The sequence below is a fragment of the Stylophora pistillata genome, chromosome 6 (assembly GCF_964205215.1).
Source record: "Stylophora pistillata chromosome 6, jaStyPist1.2, whole genome shotgun sequence".
Taxonomy (NCBI): Eukaryota; Metazoa; Cnidaria; class Anthozoa; order Scleractinia; family Pocilloporidae; genus Stylophora; species Stylophora pistillata.
The window spans coordinates 10988556-11013514 of NC_142524.1; the positions used below are offsets into that span (position 1 = coordinate 10988556).

The 24959-nt window shown below is 37.1% G+C and overlaps 1 protein-coding gene across 5 annotated transcripts in view; it reads left to right on the forward strand.

Annotated features, from left to right (window-relative positions):
- The first annotated feature begins 480 nt into the window (after positions 1-480).
- LOC111339298 (polycystin-1-like protein 2) overlaps positions 481-24959 on the forward strand; it is a 46249-nt gene continuing 21770 nt past the window's right edge. Inside the window, exons 1-2 of one of the 5 annotated variants that reach the window (XM_088763451.1) lie at positions 481-667; positions 22929-23257. In XM_088763451.1, coding sequence (XP_088619577.1) covers positions 595-667; positions 22929-23257 — 402 coding nt within the window. In that variant the 5' untranslated portion in view covers positions 481-594. Of the gene's footprint in view, positions 668-17523; positions 17727-22533; positions 22827-22928; positions 23258-24959 lie in introns of those variants that run through there. The other 4 variants (XM_088763450.1, XM_088763453.1, XM_088763449.1 and 1 more) reach the window with 4 other exon arrangements.

Here is a 24959-nt window from a genome sequence, read left to right on the forward strand (position 1 = left end):
GGAAGTACAAACGCTGTGATTTAAAAAACATTCCTCTTGCAGTGGCATTAAATTTTAACAGTGTAACCAAAATAACAAGCTTCCTTGAAAATGGAGCCAACTTCTGGAACAAATTTGTTGTGTCCATATCAGATGTTATGGCTCCGAAGACTTTTGCTGTTGTTCTATGCTGAAACTGCTACGGTAATACCTGATAAATTTCTTGTTAGGGACTATTTTTTATATGACGATAGAACAACCTAAATGATTTGGAAAAATATATATTTTTTGGCATTACGACCAATGATTGACCCTGTTGATAAATGAAAGCGACAATAAGCCCATTGATTTGTCTAGTTTTTTCGCAGCTTGATAGGAACCGTTTAATACGTATGGTATAAAATTAGCATAAGTGTTCATACTAATATGTGTAACTCGATCGCAGAAGTTACAAAAAGTCGTTAGTCATCGCTCTCCAGGGCGCTGTGTCTATGCATTATTTCTCACCGGCCTAAACTCAATCCTCAGTTATCTCATGGGAATGTTGGAGATGTATGAAGTCTGTGGAATGTGTAAAAACGCAAACATAATTGCGGGTTTTAAGCAGACGTAACCATGCAATTTATATTTGCGTTTTTATTTGTCTCTCTCTTGGATAGGAGCGTGCAGCATAATGCTTCCCCTCAAGGTTTGTTTGACATTTTCCTTCAAAAATAATTTTGTTGAAAGTGAATTTTTGAGGAATTATTTTTTTTTTGTGAATGCATGTAGCAATTGAGTGTATCCGTTCAATGTGCATGTACTTTACTTTGAAAGCTGAATGTTCGCGCAAACAACAAGTTTCTATCAAACCGACCATTTGGGATGAAAACCAAATGTTTTTCACAGCAGCTGTGAAGAAGATCGTTGAACTACCTGAAATAAAAATCACACCACATGTTAAAGCGAAAAGAATGCCTGCTCTCTGTCGAACTTGATTAGACGATAAAGAAAGGCAATAAATGACCAATAAACTACCCTATTCAAGAATATCTTTAATATTGACGGTAAGGGAAGCTAATGCTTTTAGCAATTTTTTCGGGGTGTGTTAAGGTCCAGCAATACTTTGTTATTTGTTTTGATTATTTGGTCACCCTTATGATATAGTATTCAAACATCTGTTTTATTTTTGGAAAGTGGCTCTCACACCGCACTCTAAGAAACATGGAAAAACACAGCTTATTTTTTTTTTTAATTCGGTTTTTAAATCTATTGAAGCGTAGAAAGATGAACTATGCAAATATGCCCCTAAAAGCCTAAAATTGTAATGTGTGTTATTATGGCAAGTTTCAGTACTGAAATTAACACCTTTGCTGACAGATTAAATTTCTAGAGATGGATCCTGCATTTTAATTTAATTTACAAGGGTGGGAGATAAATAAGTCAGATAAAATTGCACAAGAAATTACATCCTGGATGAGATAATTGGTCTACACCAAATGTCACTATTGAACAAGTATTCTGTCACTGTGTATTCATTGCTTGGCATGTCAGTGCGGCGTATAAAATTTTAAATAGTGGAAACATTGTTCGATCAGGAAAGAAAAGAGAAATACTTTTTCGTTGGCGGAAACTAAACTCGCCTCAAAACTAGATTATGAACAAAGTAAATCGAAATTTAGCTGAAAGGGCGTCAGAGACAAGGATTATCCATCTGGGCTGATTTGTTCAAAGTAGGATAACACTAATTTTTTATTTAGACGGTTTAATTGTTTACATTTTTTCCTCAGTTTTTCTTAAACTGAGGTAAAACCCTTAAAAAAATAAACCCCTAATATACGCTTTCTTTCAAGAGAAATCAAGGAAAATTAAACCTTTAATCCTGAATTATCGCCAACCGCCTTTCAAGCAAACGAGCCCCTTTGTTTTGTCGTAGTCAGTCCGATATCTTCAAACATAATGTAAGAGACTACAAAAACTGGCCTCTTTTCTTTTAATTTGATCCTCGCAGAAGAGATAAGATCATTGCTTTGAGGCTACTTGTAGCTGACCTGCTGTTTTCATTACAGTTGTATAATTTTCACTTTTTTTGACTCTGCGAAATCGTAGAAGTTATTATTATGCGATGATGCGACTTTCTTGAAAATGTGCATTGAATTTTTTCGACCTAGTTTTAATCAAAATTAAAATTGTTTGTGTTGAAATGGTTGAATTTACATTCAGTTGTTTTGTTTCTTGCAAAACTTAATTTAAGTCGATTAATGTATAGTTCAGGAAAGAACTAAATTTCGAAATTTGCGTAAAGTAGCACTTTGAAAACTGTCCCCAGCTTAATATGTTAGATATGGCAGGTTATTTTTTGCGTGATTGTTGTTTTTGATGATAGGCATAACAAAAAAACAGTACCCGTAATTCAATAACTATTTACAAATCAACTGTAAACCGGTGGGTCATAACAAGGAAAGAACCATATCACTCTATTGCAAGGGCTCAAAACATGTCCATCTGTATCTTTCTCTATTATTTTGATGTGTATAAACCATCATAATTCAGTCAGGTTTGGGTTTTTTGTTTTATTTGCTCTAAGTTTGTTTCTCACACTGGATCAAATCAGCCGCACACTTCTACCTTAAGTCTAAAAGTGCAGTTTAGCTAAGAAAGTGTAGAGCGAAACTGTTTCCGGAACAAAAGCACTTTTATCTTTCTATAGCACTTATCTTTCTATAGCACTTATCTTTCTATAGCACTTATCTTTCTATAGCACTTATCTTTCTATAGCACTTTTATCTTTCTGATTTATAGAGCACTCTGGGGATTTATCTTTGCGACTCTGCGTCGCTGCTGGCGACTGTGGGTGTTTGAGGCTAGTTTGCACGATTCTCATTAAAACCCGCCCCCTTCAGCGCTTCCCTTAACATTTGAAGTCCAACAAGCGACGTTCTATGACTATAAATTGGACACAGATTATTCTAGAAAGCGAAATTTGGAAATTCTAAGCATAAATATAATCATTGAGCCTTGTTCACTACAGAATATTAACTGTTTATCTCGATTGTACTTAGAAGCTCGTTGTTATCAACATATTAGGGAGCTTAAGCAACGAGAGCGGCAACGGCAACGAGAACGGCAGAAAACAATAGGCTTAATGAGCAAAAACAATCGCCCTGCACGTGCGTTTATTATTTTGGTACATCTTTTTGCCGTTCTCGGCAAAAAAAACAACGTGAAATAACTAAATTTTAGGTATTCTCGAGAACGTGAGCGCATGACGGTTAATTTTTCTTTCTTTTTCCTTACTTTAACGCGGTTCGTAGTGATCTAGTCCCTGAATAGTTCGCCAGCATTTTCCGAGTGAAACACATCGGAATAATCTCGAAAGAGTTACAAAAACGAATAGTTAGATTTCGACACGACGTTTTCGTTGCGGTCGCCGTCGTCGTTGCTAAAGCTCCCTATTAAAATGTTTCCTACCAAGACGAGGATAGGGATAAATACGATGCATATACCGGGGCTTTGGTATAATATGACTTTTACCACCTGAAAGCAATACACATGCATTTGCAATACACATTTCTTTTGTCTTGTTTTGTTTTGTTTCTTTTGTTGAGCTCGTTGTTATTTATTTTACCTCGGCAACTCGTCCTGTGTAGTAAAGTATATATAATTTACTTTTCCTTTCAACGAAACATGATCATTCCAATACGGTATCTTCATTAAGTTGCCTCATTCGGATCTATCTCTAAGGAAACAATAGTTTGTTTGTAAGTTTCATTCAAGACTTTGTTAATAGAGTTTTTTAGCTTCATTTATCATAGATTGGTCTCGTGATCTGAAATAATTAAACAACAACCGCGGCAATTATAAATTAACTGCGAGGCATGGAGAATGGTCCAATACTATTGCATTTTTAACAAATGGTAAACACCACAGCGTACACTATTGAGTTATGGATGCACTTGGGAGGTTTGCTAAGCACTCAAGAAGCTAGAGTCGCTCTCAGCTATCGCCTCGTGCGACTCTTACGCTTCTTTAGTGCTTAGCAAACCTCCCAGGTGCATCCATAACTCAATGGTGTACGCTGTGGTGTTTACCATTTGTTTTATAACATAACACTGATACATTTTAGCGAAAGAGTTCCCTTTTATTTAAAAAATCTTACGTGAGCAGAAAATACAAGCGCGAGAGGAAAAATTGTCTTTGCATTTGCTCACGTCAGCAGCGTACACCCATGGGCAAATGGGGGACGCTGAATTGACCAATCAAAGCGCGCGCTTTACCTTGGTTATGTTATAAATAATAATATTGTTACAATATTTCCACAAGTTCGGATTCGTCTTTTTATTAAACGATTCTTAAAGGATCCTGAACTTCAGAAGTTAACTATCTATGATATATTTCTTTAACTACTAGTTGAACGAATTTGTGTTTTGAATCTACATTCGTGAATGGTCAGCAAAATAATCTCGCCTCGACTCGTTTGAAAAGGTGGTGGTGGTTTTTAGTTTCTTTTAAAACAGATCTTTTTTTTTTTTTTGGGTAAAAAAGATCCAAACGAAGACTTAAGAATAACAGCTAGTACCATAGTGTCAGCTCTGAAGAATTCGAAGACGGTGCTATTAAGTTTGTAGACAGCCGACTTAGGGGATTGAAGGATGGCGCCTGTCCTTCGTTGTTTTTATTATGGTCAGCAAGAAGCTATTTCAAAAAGAAATTATACTGTTCCGTTTCCGGCTAAGTAATTTTAGACATCGGTTGTCACAAAAAAGGAAACGTCAGGAAAAATAAATTACTTAAAGGCATTGGAGAAGTCAGGAAATTTTTCTTTGAGTCAAGGAAAATTGATATCGTTGAAGTAAGTCAGGGAAAAGGAAAATTTCAAGTAAATGTGAAGTTGTTCATCTATTTTGGCGCTCTTCATGTTGAAAGATGGTGGTAATTTCCCTTTGTGGTGTTATGTTATTTATGTGCATTCGTATTGCAATTCAAATTGGTTCATAATTAATCATATCCGTTCAATGTGCATGTACTTTACTTTGAAAGCTGAATGTTCGCGCAAACAACAAGTTTCTATCAAACCGGCCATTTGGGATGAAAACCAAATGTTTTTCACAGCAGCTGTGAAGAAGACCGTTGAACTAGCTGAAATAAAAATCACACCACATGTTAAAGCGAAGAGAATGCCTGCTCTCTGTCGAACTTGATTAGACGATAAAGAAAGGCAATAAATGACCAATAAACTACCCTATTCAAGAATATCTTTAATATTGACGGTAAGGGAAGCTAATGCTTTTAGCAATTTGTTCAGGGTGTGTTAAGGTCCAGCAATACTTTGTTATTTGTTTTGATTATTTGGTCACCCTTATGATATAGCCTGATCCAAACATCTGTTTTATTTTTGGAAAGTGGCTCTCACACCGCACTCTAAGAAACATGGAAAAACACAGCTTATTTTTTTTTAATTCGTTTTTTAAATCTATTGAAGCGTAGAAAGATGAACTGTGCAAATATGCCCCTAAAAGCCTAAAATTGTAAGATGTGTTATTATGGCAAGTTTCAGTACTGAAATTAACACCTTTGCTGACAGATTAAATTTCTAGAGATGGATCCTGCATTTTAGAATTAATTTAGAAGGGTGGGAAATAAATAAGTCAGATAAAATTGCACGATTGAACAAGTATTTAGTCACTGTGTATTCATTGCTTGGACATGTCAGTGCGGTGTATAAAATTTTAAATAGTGGAAACATTGTTCGATCAGGAAAGAAAAGAGAAATACTTTTTCGTTGGCGGAAACTAAACTCGCCTCAAAACTAGATTATGAACAAAGTAAATCGAAATTTAGCTGAAAGGGCGTCAGAGACAAGGATTATCCATCTGGGCTGATTTGTTCAAAGCAGGATAACACTAATTTTTTATTTAGACGGTTTTAATTGTTTACATTTTTTCCTCAGTTTTTCTTACACTGAGGTAAAACCCTTAAAAAAATAAACCCCTAATATACGCTTTCTTTCAAGAGAAATCAAGGAAAATTAAACCTTTAATCCTGAATTATCGCCAACCGCCTTTCAAGCAAACGAGCCCCTTTGTTTTGTCGTAGTCAGTCCGATATCTTCAAACATAATGTAAGAGACTACAAAAACTGGCCTCTTTTCTTTTAATTTGATCCTCGCAGAAGAGATAAGATCATTGCTTTGAGGCTACTTGTAGCTGATCTGCTGTTTTCATTACATTTGTATAATTTTCACTTTTTTTGACTCTGCGAAATCGTAGAAGTTATTATTATGCGATGATGCGACTTTCTTGAAAATGTGCACTGAATTTTTTCGACCTAGTTTTAATCAAAATTAAAATTGTTTGTGTTGAAATGGTTGAATTTACATTCAGTTGTTTTGTTTCTTGCAAAACTTAATTTAAGTCGATTAATGTATAGTTCAGGAAAGAACTAAATTTCGAAATTTGCGTAAAGTAGCACTTTGAAAACTGTCCCCAGCTTAATATGTTAGATATGGCAGGTTATTTTTTGCGTGATTGTTGTTTTTGATGATAGGCATAACAAAAAAACGGTACCCGTAATTCAATAACTATTTACAAATCAACTGTAAACCGGTGGGTCATAACAAGGAAAGAACCATATCACTCTATTGTAAGGGCTCAAAACATGTCCATCTGTATCTTTCTCTATTATTTTGATGTGTATAAACCATCATAATTCAGTCAGGTTTGGGTTTTTTGTTTTATTTGCTCTAAGTTTGTTTCTCACACTGGATCAAACCAGCCGCACACTCTACCTTAAGTCTAAAAGTACAGTTTAGCTAAGAAAGTGTAGAGCGAAACTGTTTCCGGAACAATAGCACTTTTTCGATGAACTTTAGTTAATCCATCAAGTGTATGGCACCTTATTAAATCAGACCTTGTTGCAAACGGGTCTCCCTTAAGTTGTGACTAGAGACACCACTCTTGATTTATGAAATAGGCGGGGTCTTTAAAGGTTCTTTCCGCACCTTTTATCGTAATTTTGAAACCTGATTAGAATATTTTATAGCCATCAAAGAGGGTTTATATCGTACGCTTCCTTATTGCTGCTAGATCCTTCTCACTTAATTAAAGGGCAGACTTCTGAAAAGAAAATATATTAATAAGGGTGTCGCGTAGGTGTGGCTCGCGTGATGGATGTGCTAGTCATTTGAAGACGACTTAGGGGAAGCTATGGTCAATTTCAGAGAAGGTGAAGGCGATGCTTTCCAAACAGCCAATCAGAGGAGAAACCCACTCAGCTTAAATCATTAAGTGACGTGTCTTGCAAAAGTGTTCTGCATACTAAGTCAACACGTCATTTGTTCAAGGTTCGCACCATTCCGCTTAGCAGGATACTACTGAAGATAAATCATTTTCATCGAAGGTTTAATTTCCCATATCTGTGAACCAAGCTCATTACATCGCCTACGCCAATCTAAATTCTACCCTCTGGGGACAGAGAGATAAAGAAATTAGTTGAGAATAAACCGTAATAAATTCGCTTTCTGGCTTCTTTAATGCACATTTTCCTTTAGACAATTGTCGCCTCTATAATAGTGAAAACAGTCAATAAACGCGCCTGTTTTTTTTACACCTTGATATTGATGATATTTGTGTAAAACAAGCAATAACGATGAAACGAACAGATGGCACATTTTTCCCGCTCTGGATTGCTTGCTTTCATCCCGTGCAAGATCATAACTTTTGGTCATGTTGCTGATGAAGTCGCAAAAAGCAGCAGAAGACATTTAAGAAAAAGAAAACACAAACAAGCACAGTTGGCTTTCTTTCCCAGCTCTCGAAAATAAACGAAATTAAGCGAAATCTTTTTGTTATATCTAAGTCTTTTATTTATCACGCTTGTTCGGTCAAAATGCCTGTATATTAGTTTCGTTCTTTTTTTGCGTTTTTATGGACAGAGACGAAGGCGAGGTTCATAAAAACGCCAAAACAAAAAGACCACAAAAACAACAACAACAAAAAAAAAAAACTCGGCCAATGATCCAGCCATCTTCACCTGGACGTTTGGTCAAAAACATATCTTTCTTACCAACTAGACAATAACCTACAGTAGTTCCAAGGAATCGTGTTCAACATTATTTTGTATCAATATAAATATATCAAGTAAGGTGGTTCTGTTGTACTGTTTCCCATTTGAAATTGGAATTTGAAGAGGTGTTTTTTTTTGACAGAGAAATACATAAACGGGAACCAGAGGTGAGAGCTCCTCATAGAAACAACGTATCAAGCAAAAAGAAGTTTTCAAACGTTTTCCTTATTGCTCAACCACTGGCATTATTGTAAGGAGAGATGAATAATTTCTCTCGTTACAGCACCGAAACGGAGAGCTTTTAATTCTAAGAAGATTGCCATCTGAAGTTCGAGATTTTCCAAAATGTTTCCAAGAAAAAGGCGATTGCTGTTAACGGTTAAGGACGAGTTTTCGCAAAAATGGCGTAGTGGCATACCTTTTTCTCAGTTACAAAGAGCTAAATTCGTCCTATGAGAGAAAAAACGTACGAACTTTTTTCCCCATAGAATGCGCTGGCAAAATAACCTCGCGAAGGTATATTTTAGAGGCATTCATTAGAAACTTGACAGGGGCTTCATTAATATTTTCAGCGGGAGGGCAACTGGTTTTCACAGGCGGGAAAATATTTTTGAAATGAACGTCTTTCTAGGATAAACTTTCTTCTAGTTGGTGAAATCGGGCGGGCAAATCTGTCCTCACAGCTGGTCAATTTGTATAGTGCCTAGCCTTTAATTACACCCCTGACTTGTATTCAAAACTAATGCGCATTGTCGGGCTTGTCCTCAGTAAAATTTTAAGGACCCCCATGTATTCAGCAGTTCGACGACACCAGGGTTAAACTTTCCTTTCCCTTTTCGGGGGTGGGTGAAATCGAAACATCTGTCGATGCCAAATTAGATAATTGGAGAAATAATCCAAAGTGTTTTTTTGATCAAGGCAATGAGGAACTTTCCACGAAGAGCTTTGGCCCCGGAAAAAATTCGCAGTATGTATTTTATTTTGCGATACTAGAGCGCTGCACTAGTATCGCAGAGGTCAGTGGTTCGAATCCCGTACAGGCCTGATTTTTTTTAGGTCTGATTTTCGCTATTGCATAAATAGTGCTCTCTACTGCGAGGATTGTGCATCATACGTATCTATAACCGCAGTTCAAAATACATGAACTTCATATATTCATCGTATCTGATTTATCATCACGGGTTTATTACGAATCAACTTAACGGCCTGCTCCCAGTTGGCTTGTTAGCTCAATTGTTAGAGCGCTGCACTAGTACCGCAGAGGTCAGTGGTTCGAATCCCGTACAGGCCTGATTTTTTTCAGGTCTGATTTTCGGTATTGCATAAATAGCGCTCTCTACTGCGAGGATCGTGCATCATACGTAGTATGTATTTTATAGATGTGCTATCATTTCTGTCATCAACGTAGAGAACAAATTAACACTTGCAGTCGGTAGGTGTCTATGCGGTTAATTAAACGGGGCATGCCTTGAAGATCAATCAACATCTTACGAAAAATTATACGAGTCCTTGAATGATATGAGTAGTATAATAAAAGAAAAAATTGGAGATAAAGATTTGAGGCGATGAAGAATGCTGAAAAAAAAGATGCAAATGCGTGTAGGCTCCTCAGCTGTAATTCAAAATTCGTGGCAAAACATTGCTGCATTTCTAAAAATACTCTTGAATTTCTTGGTATCTTGTAACCTTACTTCATAATAAATGGGGACTTACTGAAAATGTAAAAGTTTCAGTTATCGATGTCTTTTGTATTTGTGAACAATAACGCGCTCGTTAGCGTTTTGAACCCATCTCACTTGTTTCGTTTGCATGTATAATGTGTAACGTCAGGTATTGTACTTGTGCGCTACGAACAGCTCGGCAAGGAACCTTCCGTCCATCGTGGTTGTTTTTTTATAAGTTAAAGGTTAACCTATTAATTAACAATTTACAATGAATCTTGGATCGGAATCCCTTTGCGCGATCTCATCATGGAGGCCTAAGTCTTCGATCGATCGGCTGAGCTTTCAAGAGTTACAGGATCCAATCTCGACCTCAAAAAGTTCCAGTGTGTGCTAACGAAAAGTTAATGTGGAATTGGGCCGAATGCTTTTGCAAAGAACGAAACGGTTCGTCGATTCCCGGATGAAATACGCACTGTCACGCTAGCAGGTCTCAAGCCCACCAACAAGGCTGTTAGTTCGACACCAGGCAACCAAACAACTTGTATGTTACTTCTTCATTTGGTCTCTGTGCCGGACAACTTAAACAGCGGGAACTTCCAGCAGATGTATTTGTGAGTTCACAAATTATTAATCCTGTTGTTGATTCGGTAAATCAATTCGCTCTTGACCGTAAAATACCAGACAGATTTGGCGGGAAATGCCTACAGTCGAATGATCATGGGGAATTGCAAAAATTTCAGTCAAGTATGGCCAAGCTTCATACCGAGATTTGGGAACTGGGAAAGAGTAATGGTTTTATAAGTTTATTTCTGTCTTGCTACCCTCCTTTAGCAGCTTTGTTTCCGCTTTCTTCATTAAATGAGTACTGCAGCGACAGCCAAAACATCAACAGCTCCAGCAGCCTCTGCAGCACCAGCAGCCCTTGTACCACCAATACCACCAACAGTGGTGTCATTGAAGAAACATTGTATGGTTCTCTTGGTTTGGGTAGCATATACATGTACCCTCTTGGGTAGTGTACACCTAAGGGTTACTTTTAATCTCCGCTGTACCCCCATGGCTAGTGTATACGTCAGGGCTATTTTAAATTTCCTTTATACCCTCTTGGGTAGTGTATACCTAGGAGTTACGTTTAATTTCCTCTATACCCTCACGGGTAGTGTATACCTGAAAGTTACTTTTCTATACCCCCTTTGATAGTGTACACCTGAGGGTTGCTTTTAATTTCCTCTATGCCCCCAGGGGTAGTGTTTACCTGAGGGTTACTTTTAATCTTCTTTATACCCTCTTGGGTGGAGTAGGTTACTTTTAATGTATTCTGTACCCTCCTGGGTAGTGTATACCGGAGGGTTACTTTTTTAAAAGCTTTTCTAAACCCTCTTCAGTAGCGAAACTTTAGTGTTACTTTTGATCTTTTCTATACCCTCTTGGGTAGTGTATACCTGAGGTTACTTTTGATGCTTTCTATACCCTCTTATGTAGTTGATATCTGAGGGTTACTTTTAATTTCCTCTGTACCCACTTGGGTACTGTATACCTGAGGTTTACTTTTAATTTCCTCAATACCCTCTTGGGTAGTGTATACCTAAGGGTTATTTTTACTTTTTTCTATACCCTCTTGGGTAGTGTATACCTGAGGGTTACTTTTTCAAAAGCTTTTCCATACCCTCTTGGGTAGCGAATACCTCAGGGTTACTTTTGATCTTTTCTATACCCTCTTAGGTAGTGTATACCTGGGGGTTACTTTTAATCTCCTCTATACCTCTTGGGTATTGTATATCTGAGGGTTACTTTTTTAAAAGCTTTTCTATACCCTCTTGGGTAGTGTATACCCGAGGTTACTTTTAATCTTTTCTATACCCTCTTGGGTAGTGCATACCTGACGCTTACTTTTAATTTCCTCTACACCCTCTTGGGTAATGTATGCCCGAGGGTTACTTTTAATCTCTTCTATGCCCTATTGGGTAGAGTATATGTTAGGGTTACTTTTAATTTCCTCTATACCTACTTGAGTACTGTATACCTGAGGGTTACCTTTAATTTCCTTTATATCCTCTTGGGTATTGTATACCTGAGGGTTATTTTTGATCTTTTCTATACCCTCCAGGGTAGTTTACACCGGTGGGTTACTTTTCCTTTCACTATTTCTGCCTGATTTTTTTAGACACTCATTTACCGCGTGGTTTGTAAACGCAAATCCGTCGATGTAATTTGCTTTGAAATGTAAGATTGTGTTTCGGTATATGTACTGGCACTGCTTGGTGCTTTATCGGTCTAAGTCCATTTGACATTGTACTTGTCTTGTTAATATCATGGAATGAAAAGCAAAAAAAGCGAAAACCTCAGAATGGCGTCAAGATTATTGTAAGAATATAAGAAAACAGCAAAGAAGAAGAGAAAGAGGAGAGTGAACGTGTCACTAGGAGAGCGGATAAAGCGAGATCAACCAATTGCAAGAACCAAACGTCGCCCAACCATTGATCTTCCCAAAGGAGCACCAAAGAAAAGTGGAAGCTGGAGGATGCTGAGAAAAATTTACCCAGCGAGAAAAGGATGGTCTCGGAATCTCTTCAAAAGAATAAAGCACAAAAAGGGCCAAAAAGAGGATAAGACCACGTCATCTCAAGGGGAGATTCAAGTTCCAGCAGCACTAAAAGCCATTGAACGCACGACTTTCAAAAAGCTTGCTTTAGAAAATTTGACGTGACTGTGGATCTGTTCACAGTGACCTAAAATGCAATAAGGTTTTTTTTTTAGAGAAACGTGAAGACCGACGTCTTCACCCTTTTATAATCGATTTTGTGAGAGTTTTTCCTTCAGAAAAGCTAAAAATGCCGTTCCAAAACCGTCGCATTTAAAAGGTCATAATGCGAATAGAGTGTGTAGACAGAACGGAAACTATCCGTTGAAAGCGATATGTATTCTCTAGATCTGGCTTATCTAATCAATGCAGTTTATGGACCTTTAAAGATCAAAACCATGCACTGTTTAAAGAAGGGTTTATCGGAGTAAACCGTAAATATGCCATTGATCATGGAAGGGATTCGGTCAGTGTAAAACGCAGACTGCAGACTGCAAACTGCAGACTGCAGACTGCAGACTGCACACTGCAGACTGCAGACTGCAGACCGGGAGTAAAATGCAGACTGAGGGTTAAATGCAGACTGCACTGGGACTGCAGACCAGGGGTAAAATGTAGACTGAGGGTAAAATAAAATATTAATAATAAAAAACGAGTCATGAGGATGAAATAAAGTGTTCGAACTTGTAAAATAATGTCACGTCAGGACTCACAAAACACACTAAGGCCGCTTCACGCAGTAAAGTCACGTGGTCCTCAAGTCATGTGGCCCTAGAAACGTTGAGTTTTGGCATCTCCTCTATCGGAATGGTCTTAGTAACGATTACTTAAGAACGCCGAAATATTATAATTTTTCGTGTTTGGATAGCCCAGTGTCACCTTTCAGCAAATATCAATTGATACATTGAAGTCGAGTACAAAGACTGAAAGTCTTTCACAAACTATGCTCGAAACCTACAAGTTTGCCTTGCCTTGTTGTTGTGCTGTCGTGTTTTGTTTGCCTTGTCTTCCGAACCAAGGCCATATGAAGAATATGAACGCTGAAAGAGTTACTCGGTCCCAGACCTAATCGCGTATGCAAAATTCAAAATGGCCGACACGTAAACAAAGGTAAGATGCATAGAATTACAATTAGTTTGGGCGCTTGTGGGAAACTTGGTTCAATAAAATGGGAAGTTCAAGAACTCGAAGTCGATAATATGTTTTACTAAAGCGAGTAAACGCCTTTTGGTTTGTTAAGTCTTTTTTTATCATTATTAATATTTTATTTTACCCTCAGTCTGCATTTTACCCCTGGTCTTCAGTCTGCAGTCTGCATTTTACCATCAGTCTGCATTTTACCCCCGGTCTGCAGTCTGCAGTCTGCAGTCCGCAGTCTGCGTTTTACACTGACCGGAAGTGATTGTTTCCGTTATATTTTGCGGTGACACTTGACCAGGACTATTTCTGGACATTGTGCTAACGAATTACTGTTTGTTTTGTTTAAGACATTGTTTCTACAAAGAGAATAAGCTTAGTGAACCGCCCTTCAGGTAGTTTCGAATGAGATCTAGAAAGGTTTCTTACGAGATTTCCCTGGACTATTTTGTCTGGACAATGTGCGACCAAATTAGTGTTGTATCTGGAAAATGATTTAAATCATAATTATTGGAAGTTGCGATTTTTTTCATTTCAGTCGAGGGAAGCTTTAATTACATTTTTGTGGCGATTTTCGGAGGCCCTGAAGTGTTCAATGAACACCTCACGCTACTGAGGGGTGTCAAACCTTGGCTTGAACTACTTATGCAAATTACTAGTGTAATTAACAATTGGTTTATGCTTTAGCGTGCACTCTCGAGTTATAGAGGACGTGGGAAGTTTGGAGAGCACGAAAGAAGCGTAAGAGAGGGGAACTCTAGCTTCTTGAGTGCTCTTCAGACTTCCCACGTGCTCCATAACTAGATAGTGCACAGCCAAAAGCATGAACCAATTGCTTTATAACATAGCCGGTGGAATTGTGCATCAAATCCGACGCGAAAAACGGACAACAATATCAGAAGTGATCGTTCGCGGTAAGCGAAATATTAAGCAAAATAGGAATTGGTTTTATTTCAAATTTTCTGTTGAAAGCTCGAGTTTTATTTTACTGCAGTTTAGATAAAAAATTATTTATTTTTTTGTCATTTGTTTGGTTTTATCAGGGTGTCTTTCTGTCAAAATCTGTTGCATTTCACCCTCGACAGTGAAGCGTATCGTGACGGCGCTGATGTCGAGTCTCCTTTTCCGTTTTTCTCTTTTTCTGCTTCATTTAAGAACTCTAACCCAAGGGAAAGGTCGTAAAATTGTCTTCGTTTTTGGACTGGTGGGCCGAGTCTCTGTTTGTATCCATGTATCCATTATTGTCGCGAAATATATTATTTTTCCCCGCTAACAATGGCCGCTCGCGCTAACAGTGTGAAAACAACAGCGTACGATCAAAACAATAAGATAAAATGAATTTTTCACATCTTTAAGGCGCAAAAAAGTTCAAAGTCCGGCCAAACAATTCAAGGAACTGTTCAGTGAGTTTGGTAACTCTGTGAGTTTCTTTGATTATTGACCAATCAGAATGTCTGGTTTGTTACTTTCTTTGCGCTGAATTAACCTTCTTCTGCACTGAATTAACTCTTTTCTGCACTGAACTACCTGAAAATTGCATTTATCCTAACCAATCAGAACTGAATATTTTTTTTCATGTATATTGTTATGACCGTAAGAGGGCACAATGATTTGCATTTGAAATGTAATCGAATAGAAATAAGCAGAAGTGGATCCATGGAGTGTTCTTCAGTAGTCTAAGTAGAATTTCAATTTTGCCGGGAATGTTGGTGCACAGAGGAAAGCCGGAGACTCCAACAAAAACCCTCGGAGTCAGAATGAGAACTAACATTTATTGCAACTTTGATGAGACACTAGATCCTAAGAAACTATTATATCATTGTGCCGTCTGTATTAAAATAAATACTTTCAGAGTTTATTGAGCAGTAGAACTTCTACGAGGTGGTTCTTCTGGTTTAAGGGTCCGAGGAATACGTAAGAGTCCATCGAGAACACTTCGAAGAAACGAAGATTAACAATGAACTTAATCCAAATGCGATATTTGATATAGAAGTAAAGCACGAGGCCGAATTCTGTGCCAGGTCTCCCCGCTTTCCTAGTATCAAACCATATAGAGAATTTGGGCTTTCTTTGGATGGCTCTGTATAAGAGCTTTAAGAAGGTCTTCCAGCGCTTTTTTCATGAATACATGTTCGTTGCAAAAACTCAGACTTATTCATGGTGCCAGGCCGATCAGTTGTACAAAATGACTATAAGACTTGGTATCTTAAAATGCTGTCGATAAGATGTGTTCATAACACATTCTGTACGAATATGAGGATACGGGGAGAAAAAGCTCCTCATTTTGCCAGAATCCTGTATCAACGTATGTGCGAACTTGTGATGATTATAGCAGACCGGGAGAAAGATTGATTTTGCCTTCATTTAAGTCATTTGGTGGAAGGGCTTCCTCCTGCAGTGGAGGAACTGTTTCCCCTTGTTACCAGCTGGGAATTACCGAGAATTTGTTTCTCTTCTTCATTCTGAATGTTCGTTTTAGGTCTCTCTAGAATTTGAAGGTAATGTGGTATTTCATTCTTTTTGCGAATTGAGATGAAAAAATTGCATTTCTCTTAAAAAACTCACTAATTCAACAAATGAAGATTTCACGTAGAAAGATTTAAAAGATAAAGCATAAAACATTCACGTATGAATAAGTGATAAACTTAGCGTTAAAACTTCGAATTTTCAACAAGAAAGTGAAATGCGATCTGTTTTGATAATTCTTAAGTGTAAGGCGTGTTAAAAATATATTGATAACTTCCTGAGTACTTCCCGTCTTATATACTGAAGCAATATTAAGTTATTTGTGCAAAATGTGGTTTTTGGGAAAAACATATATATATACTGAATAACAACTCGACTGTAATTTTGCAGAGGCAACTGTGATGTGATATTTTTAATATTACTTTTTATGAGGGACACCGCTTTGGCCATCAAAGTTTATCAAATGTAATACTAATACGTGAAATGAATAGGTGCATTTTGGAGTTGTGTCTAAGCCTGAGAGGATTAAGAATATCTGTCACCAGATTGTCTGCTGTCACAAAGCGAACCAGCTTATTATGAGAATATTTTGCGCGGTCTTAGCAACGAACGTTTTATGTTCTTAAGCTTCGCCATCACGATGGCGCCAGAATGCGTCTTAGTGATACAACTCCTATAACTCACTTTGTACCAAAATGTATTGCACACAGTGAGATACTTTTTCGTATTTTGTATTGAAAACAAAACATCGGGAGTGAATTCTTTAACCTGATTATCCCCGTCGGGTACGAAAGGAATGAAATGACATTGGACAATCTTTTGAAATTTCGTCTTCTAAGAGTTAGAAATCGCGAGTAGGCAATTTCTTTCACAAATTCTATACATTATTACTAATTCTGGGGCGTCGGCGTTCACGTCTCCCTCGATGATACTATACTTATGTGCTTCTGGTCAGATGAAATCATATCTCAGAAGAAGCGAAATTTTGCGTTGTGCATCTGTTATTACTTAAATTGACTTTTCAAAGGCAGCTAAGAAAATATCAATTGAAGCGTCATTACCATTTTGTCAATTGTTTCAAGTGAAGAGCGTTTTATAAAAATGATAACCCCTTTGGATAAAAAAAAAAAAAAAAAAATTAACATGCAAACAGTCGATTGTAAAATTTGAAATATATAACGTTTGACATACAATTCTTGTAGCACAATTTAGGTGCTTAAAAAAAAAAGAAAAAGGCAAAAGAACGAGGAAAAAAAACTGTGGTATCTTCATAAATGTTTAATGTGGTTACGATTGTCTGCGTCCTGTATGCAATTGGGAACGTGCATTTTCGTTCGATACTTCTTTTTGGATGGAAGACGCTTTTTTTAGAAGCAATATACAGTGCCTGGAGTATTAGGGAACCTGCTGGAAGACGAAATTATCTGCTTATTGACAATTTATCGAACGTTCTGCGCATGCGTAGAGGTATCAAAGGAAATGCAAGGTCAAAGTTTTGCGTCATCCTTTCTCATATCTATTCTCTTAGGGGCATTAGTCAAATTGTAAATTTATAGCATGTGAATAGATAAACGTTTTAAAGTTCTCTGCAAGTGCCGCAGGCCTTTATCAGTACAATACCAATCGTGGTACGGGTTGCCTCTCTTCGGGAGACGCTACCGTGAACACCTATTATTACAGAAGGTTACCAAAGGTTTCTAAAATTCTGAGGTTCTTCTAAAGTTGTAGGATTTATCGGCTAAGTCTCGTTCACTGCATTACACGTCCTCGGGCGATGAAGATGCGGTTGATAGTGCTATTCTTGCTGTTTATTAACCCAGGTTATTCGCACTACTACAGAAACTACAGCGACCAAGGTTAGACTTCCTTTTTTTTCTTTATCATTTTGCTACGCATTTCGCTTAAAAATAATCTTCATGCATTAAGGAAGAGACAGAAAATGAAACTGGAATCGCATGCGATGTTCTATTTTCCATCTATTAGTTATTCTAAAAGATCAAAAGTTTAAAAGGGATCAACTGTAGGTTATTGTTCCTGTTTTAGTTCATCATTTTTTATCTGGACAGTTTTTCTAATTCTACTGAGACGCAACTTCGCATAGATTTCATGGCCTTTGTGTATGTTTTGTGCTTTTTATTACAACATCGACTGAGATGCCTAGTTTAGTGTATACTTGACTATTGTGCAAAGTAACAATGAAGTTTGTTTGCCCGCTACGTTGATGGATTGTCATTCACGTTTTGATCGATATGCATACATTTTTAGTATAAACAAACTGTACAGTCGTGACTTTTAAGAATTCAACTATGCAGGCAATTTAGATGTGTTTTAAAAAAGTGCACTTTTTCTCTCTGCTGAATGCTTGGATGCATAATTAATCTAATCTGTCTCTTTGTCCTGCCGCAAATCGAATTTTCTCTCCGCAAACTGTTTTCTTTCTTGGGATTTTTGTGTATTAAAAGTGCGGTTTCTTATCTTTCCTCTTTGCTTTTCTTAGCTCATGGAATAAAATGTTTTTCACTACAAATTTTTGCGCAGCTGAGTTTCCGCATAATGTGTGTGCTTTAGTTAGGAACATCGTTTTTATCTGAAATGATCCGCTCGGCGAAATATTACTGTCGAAACTTAGGCAGAACCACTGAACAGATCGAGGATACTGCCGCAGGTCTCTTCTTAAAGTGACCTGAGATTAGGCAGATAGTCGGATTTTCAGTCATTTGCTACGCCGCAGAGATACTTGGCTCTTATGATATCCTAATAAGTTTAAAGAAAGCGGAAAAAAAATAGAGTTTTTCCTTTAAATAATAAAATATTTGTATTTGAAACAAATCAATCTTCTCTGTGCTGGTTTTAGAGTATAATCAAACCAGCTATGGATAAATTACAAACTGAGAACTAAGAAAAAACATGGCTGATGCTTTGCTATCACAAGTTGCAGCTGCGGTTTGAACTACATTTGCGTATTTTCCATGCTGCTTTTGAATTATGGAGCCATACATGACTCTGCCTCTATTAGCGATGGGAGGTTTTAATGAAAATGTCGTTTTCTTTAGATTACCCAAAATAGATTGCGTATCTGTTTTCCCTACCGCAGGTTGGCCTTCTCTTTGAAAGGTCATGATCTGTTGTCAGCGTATTTAAACTATACACGTAGCTCGCTGATGTGGTTAAGTCCTGAGTTTATTTTGTCAACATTCAGTGACAACGCATCTCTTATTGCATTGGCGAAAACAAAACAATACAAAACGAAATAGGAGCCTGGTTTACAGTAAGTTCACGTCTTCCCCCTAAGTTTTTAACCTTTTGCCTTTTCACAAATACAAACCAAACCAAATCGTTTGTTATCATATCAAATTTATTTTAATAAAAGTGTTTTGCTTGAGGTTTTTCTTTATTCCAGATTTTTCTCTAAGAAAGCTTTAAATGCCGCCCCTCCTAATCGGATAATTGATCTAACAGTCGAATATTTCAATATGAATTTCTCACGTCCTCAAATTTAAGTTCAATGACAGCCACGTAACATTGGCCTTCTCGCGTATTTTTTTAGCCTTAATCTAGTTTTTATTTCTCGAAAGACCAATATTCATTACTGTTTAATTTGTATTTCGAACAACAGAAAATCTTAATATGTTTGTTTATGTATTGTGAATTATATTCTTCCGGTTGTTTTTTGATTACGTTGACACGTAAAAACCAAGCAATTTTTTGACTGGTTCATCTGATTGCAACTTACCAATTAAGACTTGTAGCATGTTGCCAATGGAAAATTCTGGGTTGTTAAAATGTTACCATTTTTCCCACGCTTGGTTTTTTAATGAATTTTCTTGATGTAAGAATTTTCCTATTTTGCTTTGACGTTTATAATTTAGTAGACGGAGCAGAGGAAAGTTAAACTGAAGCTCTTTGCGAAAATTTTTTACCTTAAAAATGCACAAATTTAGTTAACTGAAAAATTTTTCGTTTATTTTAAACTTTGTTTTCTTTCAAATTCGATTATCTTACGACGAGAACGTGTGACTCAAGAAAGCGTCGAACCCTTGTGAAACTCATGTTGTATTTAGGTTAAGGGTTCGAGATAGCCAGCCTTTTACTATACTCAGGCTGCTCTCAGTTGTAACCTCGCAAACTACTGTTACTGGATGGAATGACACCAGATCTATGGCGAGTTATGATATCTCGCGACTGAGTACGATGGGCAGAATTTATTATCCAGAATTTTGTGAAAGTCGGTACAACTGATGGTCATTCATAAATGACCAAAATGCAGCTATGAAACAGGACTACCAATACGGAAAAAGAAAGACCCAGAAAAAACAGGAATCTTGGTAAATTGTAATGTGTATAGATTCTTTTAGGGGTTTCTAATGGCCCAATCTTGGAAATGTACTAAGGAAACTGCACCTCTACGTTATAATCATCGTTCTCTTTCTTGGCTCTCGAAACCCAGTCGAGTCATAGTTTGTGCTACTCATGCGTGAATAACGCGACTTCTACTATTTGATCTCCCCCCCCCCCACCCCCTTAAGGTGGGAGGGGGATCATAAGTTTCACGACAAGGAAATAACCGTTTTTCTCTTTAAAGAGCTCTGGCTGTGGCAAAAGCCTCTTCAGTTTTGTGCTCTTAGAAAAAACTAGAGATAAGTTGTTTTGACTTTCTAGAACGCAGCACATATGTCATCGCTGTTTAAGCATTCAGCTAATTGTCGTCAGCGTTGTTTAAGGGCTTAAGTCTCTAGGGAGTTTTTGTAATGGCATGATTTTGGTGAGATGAGTATTCCTGGGGTGAAATTCGAATACGTAGCTCCTCTTTTCGGTAAGATAAAACAAGGAAATAGAAAACAATCTGAACTGTATCGCAGATGGTTTTTCTTTTCTAGAATTTTTTTTTTAATTGTATGAATTAGGTAAGTGGGATTAATTTGACAATCTGACCCCCCTGAGGGTTGAGAAAGAAATTGACTATTTGGTTGATTAAATAAGGAAAAGAGATTTCGAAAAACTCTTCCTTTGTAGCAACCCTGGCCCCTTCACTATAATCTTAATCATTTTGTGGGGTTTGATCGTTTTAAACTCGTGATGTCGCGTGTGTTATACACTAAAACCTAGAATAAAGATTAAATATTATTTTCCGTTCTAGTATAAATCACTAAAAATTGATACCCTTTCTCAGCATGATACTTTATGTTCCTCTACTTTGGGTTAGATTTTCAATTCATACATATTTAAGTAAGAATAGCAACGTATGACTTTGAAAATACAAAGTAATCAAAGCTGGCTGTGATTAAAATTCTAGTTGATCACATTCACTCCGTTCTTACCATGACTATCTGAGTTGAGTTACTTGTCAAGAGTAACCAACTTAAGAAAAATTAATTTCGGCAGAAACTGGATTTTTTTTAATTTTTTTTCTCGAATTTTATTTTATAACCTTGAGGAAAAGATTGGTGTATTTTATCTTAGTGGCCCTCATCGAGTGCCGTCTCAAAAATCTAAACCAATTCGAGCAGTTGGATCAGTGTTTTGACTATCACAGCTCACACAGCGAAATAAGGAATTCTTGAGGCAGCTAACTCATACTCGCATTTCAGATCTTCTGCCTGATTCTCCATGTATTTTAGTGAATAAATTTTCAGACATATGAGAAGTTTTGTGATATTTTGTGAGTCAGCTGCAAAAATGCAAACCGGCCGTCTGTTTTCTTTGGTCGCTTTCAAAATCCAGTAATGACACAAAGATAAATTTAGAAATTAACCAAATTTCAATTTCCTCTTTTCATTTGTACCGACCGGTGGGCGTATGACATAAACTGGATAACCATAAGAAACGTTTCTTTTTACTTAATGGCGATCAGCTGTACCACAATTTCTGAAATACCTTCTAGAATCGTCCGGGAACCACCCGCCATTGACGTTGCAATTATCAAGTCTTTTTAAGTTGACATTGAGTGAAAAACTGTCTCGGAATGTTTATTTTTCCAATCGATTGCTTTACTTGTTAAAAATTTCTTCTCTCGCGCACACTGCTCCTTAATTAAGCTTATAAAATTAAATTCTTTTTTTTTTTTTTCGTTTTGCAACAGCAGCCTTTTCTGTTGAGGTTTTTTGAGCGAATTGTGTGAGTTATGCTTTGTGGCTCCCTAGTTCTTTGTGTTGTGTGTATTGTATCAGTTCAAACCATTGTCCATAAAACACAAAATCGTCTGCGGTACGTTGTTCGGCCGAAAACATTTTACTTTGCCTCCATTGGTTATCGAATCTTCAAGTGCAGTAATAACTTAGGGAAAGTTGGTCAAATTACTTTTTAAAACATGTCGAAATGAAAATAGACTTGAGAATATGGCAGCTTTATTCATCCTTTAGGTACTCTTGTCTGTTATTATTAATTTATAGATGCTTTCAAAACAGTCTCAATGTTTAGTCGAACTCTTTGCCGTTGCGGTATGTGGTTGGGTAATATGTTTTGTCGATGTCTTGTTTTTCTTTTGTCGTGAAGAAGGATTTTTTCTTCGTTCCAAAATCTGGTTAGGCATGAAAGCTTGGCATTATTCCTTTATTTGCAAATTCTTGCTAATGAGTACAGGTTGTTTCAATCACGTAGGTTCTTTGGAAGTCGAAACGAAGGCAGATGTTTTTAGCAAATCGGTCAGCGGAATTTACTTTCCAAAGCAAAATACGTGCAATATCGAGATAACACACACTGAAGTTCTAATTTAGTGCGGGGGGCGAGAAAACCACGCAGTCGACAGTATGCAAAAGTTGTCGAACTGCTCGATATCTGGGTTATTTCAATACTGGAATCTCCTTATGTTGCTTTGTATACTATTTCGAAGCGTAATTTTACATTATTGCAGAGCAGTATGAGATATCTCTTGGCAGCAGTGATTTTATTCTCGGTTGTTAAGGAATATGGGCCACAGAAGCTTCTTAAAGTCAGTTCCTCATTGTCAAACATAACAGGTTCTTATCTAACACTCAAACACGCAATGCCAATTACTATTTAGCCCACTATGCGATACCTCGAGATTAGAGTCTAACTGCGTTCTCGCCTTTTTGCTGCAGCTAATTGCCGTAAACCTCTTGGGATGGCGAGTGGAACGATAAAGGACGAGCAGATCACAGCACCATCAGCTTATGATAACGACTTCGCAAGATTTGGAGCGCATCGGGCTCGACTTAACCTAACGAGCGATGCGCCAGGCTACAGAGCCGACAGAACACAAAGTGGCGGTTGGATTAAGATAGAGTTAGAAAAGCAAATGGTGATAACTGCAATTGCTACTCAAGGGTACGGCGATCCTAAATATCCTGAATGGACCGAACTCTACATGGTCATGTATTCAAACGGCGGAGATTATCTGTACTTTCAAAACCCTGAAGGTGACTTAAAAGTAAGTTGATAGCGGCGACGAGAACGCTGCTGTTAATCAGATTAACTATCGTTTTGAAATCCATTCTAAACCTTTGTGAAGGTTCAGTGAGATTACTTCCAAAGCGAGGTACAGCGTCATGTTTTCGATATTAGTTAAAAGGGATAATCCAGAAATTAAATACATCGTTACACAAGTTTATTAAGTCATATCAAAGTTGTTGATTCCGGTTTATCAGTGGGTGAGTTACTATTAGTAGATCTGCCTTGCATATTCCTCTGCTCTCAAGACGATGGTGTGTGAGTTGAGTTAGCGAATTAACAAGGTTACCCCTAAATTTTAAGTCAGTCTGTTGCTTGAGGAAGCGATTTAGCCAGAAATTAGCCATGATTTCGCCGATGATGAATTAAAATTAACTCAGTAGAAGTAGAGGGTGCGCGTTAAACGCTTTGCGCTATGAGCTTTAGCACCATTAAAGTTGTCCCATCATATTTAGTGAAATCTTTAAACCGTAAATAAGTGTTGAAAGCTTCAGGATTGAAAACTAGCTCGGTTTTCTTATTGCATTACAAAAGAGGTTCTGCTGCCACCACAACGAATTTAATAATTAATCACTTTTTTTGACAAGAATCGCCTGCCTAAGCCTTCTTTTCTATCCGTTTACTGAATACAACCAAGTAGTAACTTCTGCCAATTTTAATCATTTAATACAAATACTTATTATCATGCGTTTTCTGTAATTATTAAAGAGAAGAATCCGCCCGTTTTTGTGGGCATAATAATGTTTGTAAAAGAGTAACGCTGTGTGTAGAAGTAGACAAATGAATTTTGCATTGTATCGTCTGACTGCGGTCTTGTTACATGTACCTTGATTAAATTTCATATAACTTCGGTCGAAAGAAAATCGCAGATGATGATAAGTGTTATCTAGGAAGAAAGAGGACTCTAAATTCCGTAACATCTGACAAGTTTAGACAAGCGATATTTCACTTAAAAAAGCCGGTATGGGAATTTTTATAAAATTAATAAATTAATAAAGCGGTCTCTTTGCATTGCGCGCACAAATGCAGAGTTTCATTGATATTGATATTAGAAAAAATAAGAAAACATGTATCGTTTGTGTTTTTTACGAGTACCTGCAAAACACGATTATTACGGATTTTTAGGGGGACTTAACCAGCACGAGCAATGAAATACATGTATGTTTTACAGGTTATCCACCGTTATTCACTGAACAAAAGAAAGTTAACTGGTGTTTAGTCAATTCAACTGTGAGAAACTTGCTGTGAATTTTCATGTATACCTTTTACCCATGAGTTTGGCAGGAGTTGATGATTTCTCATTTGCAAAACAAAAATCGCAGTTTTTTCCAATGTCTGATTAGATACCTAGTTTTATTTCATTACACGTATGCCACCGTCTGGTTGGAGTCAATGCATATTACACCAGGTTTTTTTTTATCTATTTATTCATCTTTGTGGCAAGTACGTGCAGATTACATTTGTTATATATTTGTTGTTGTATTGTCTTACGCAAGCATAGCAAGATTAATTACTTTTTAATAAGAGTTACCTGACAAATGAATGTTGGTTAAAGATATTAACAATGGAACGTGAACTAGAGTTCTTTTTTCTAAAATACAAAAGAAGCGGTCTCTGTTTACAGTGCCTTTGAAGTTTTTCAGAAATTTTCAGCCTTCGTTAGCATACCTGTCTGCTAGTTA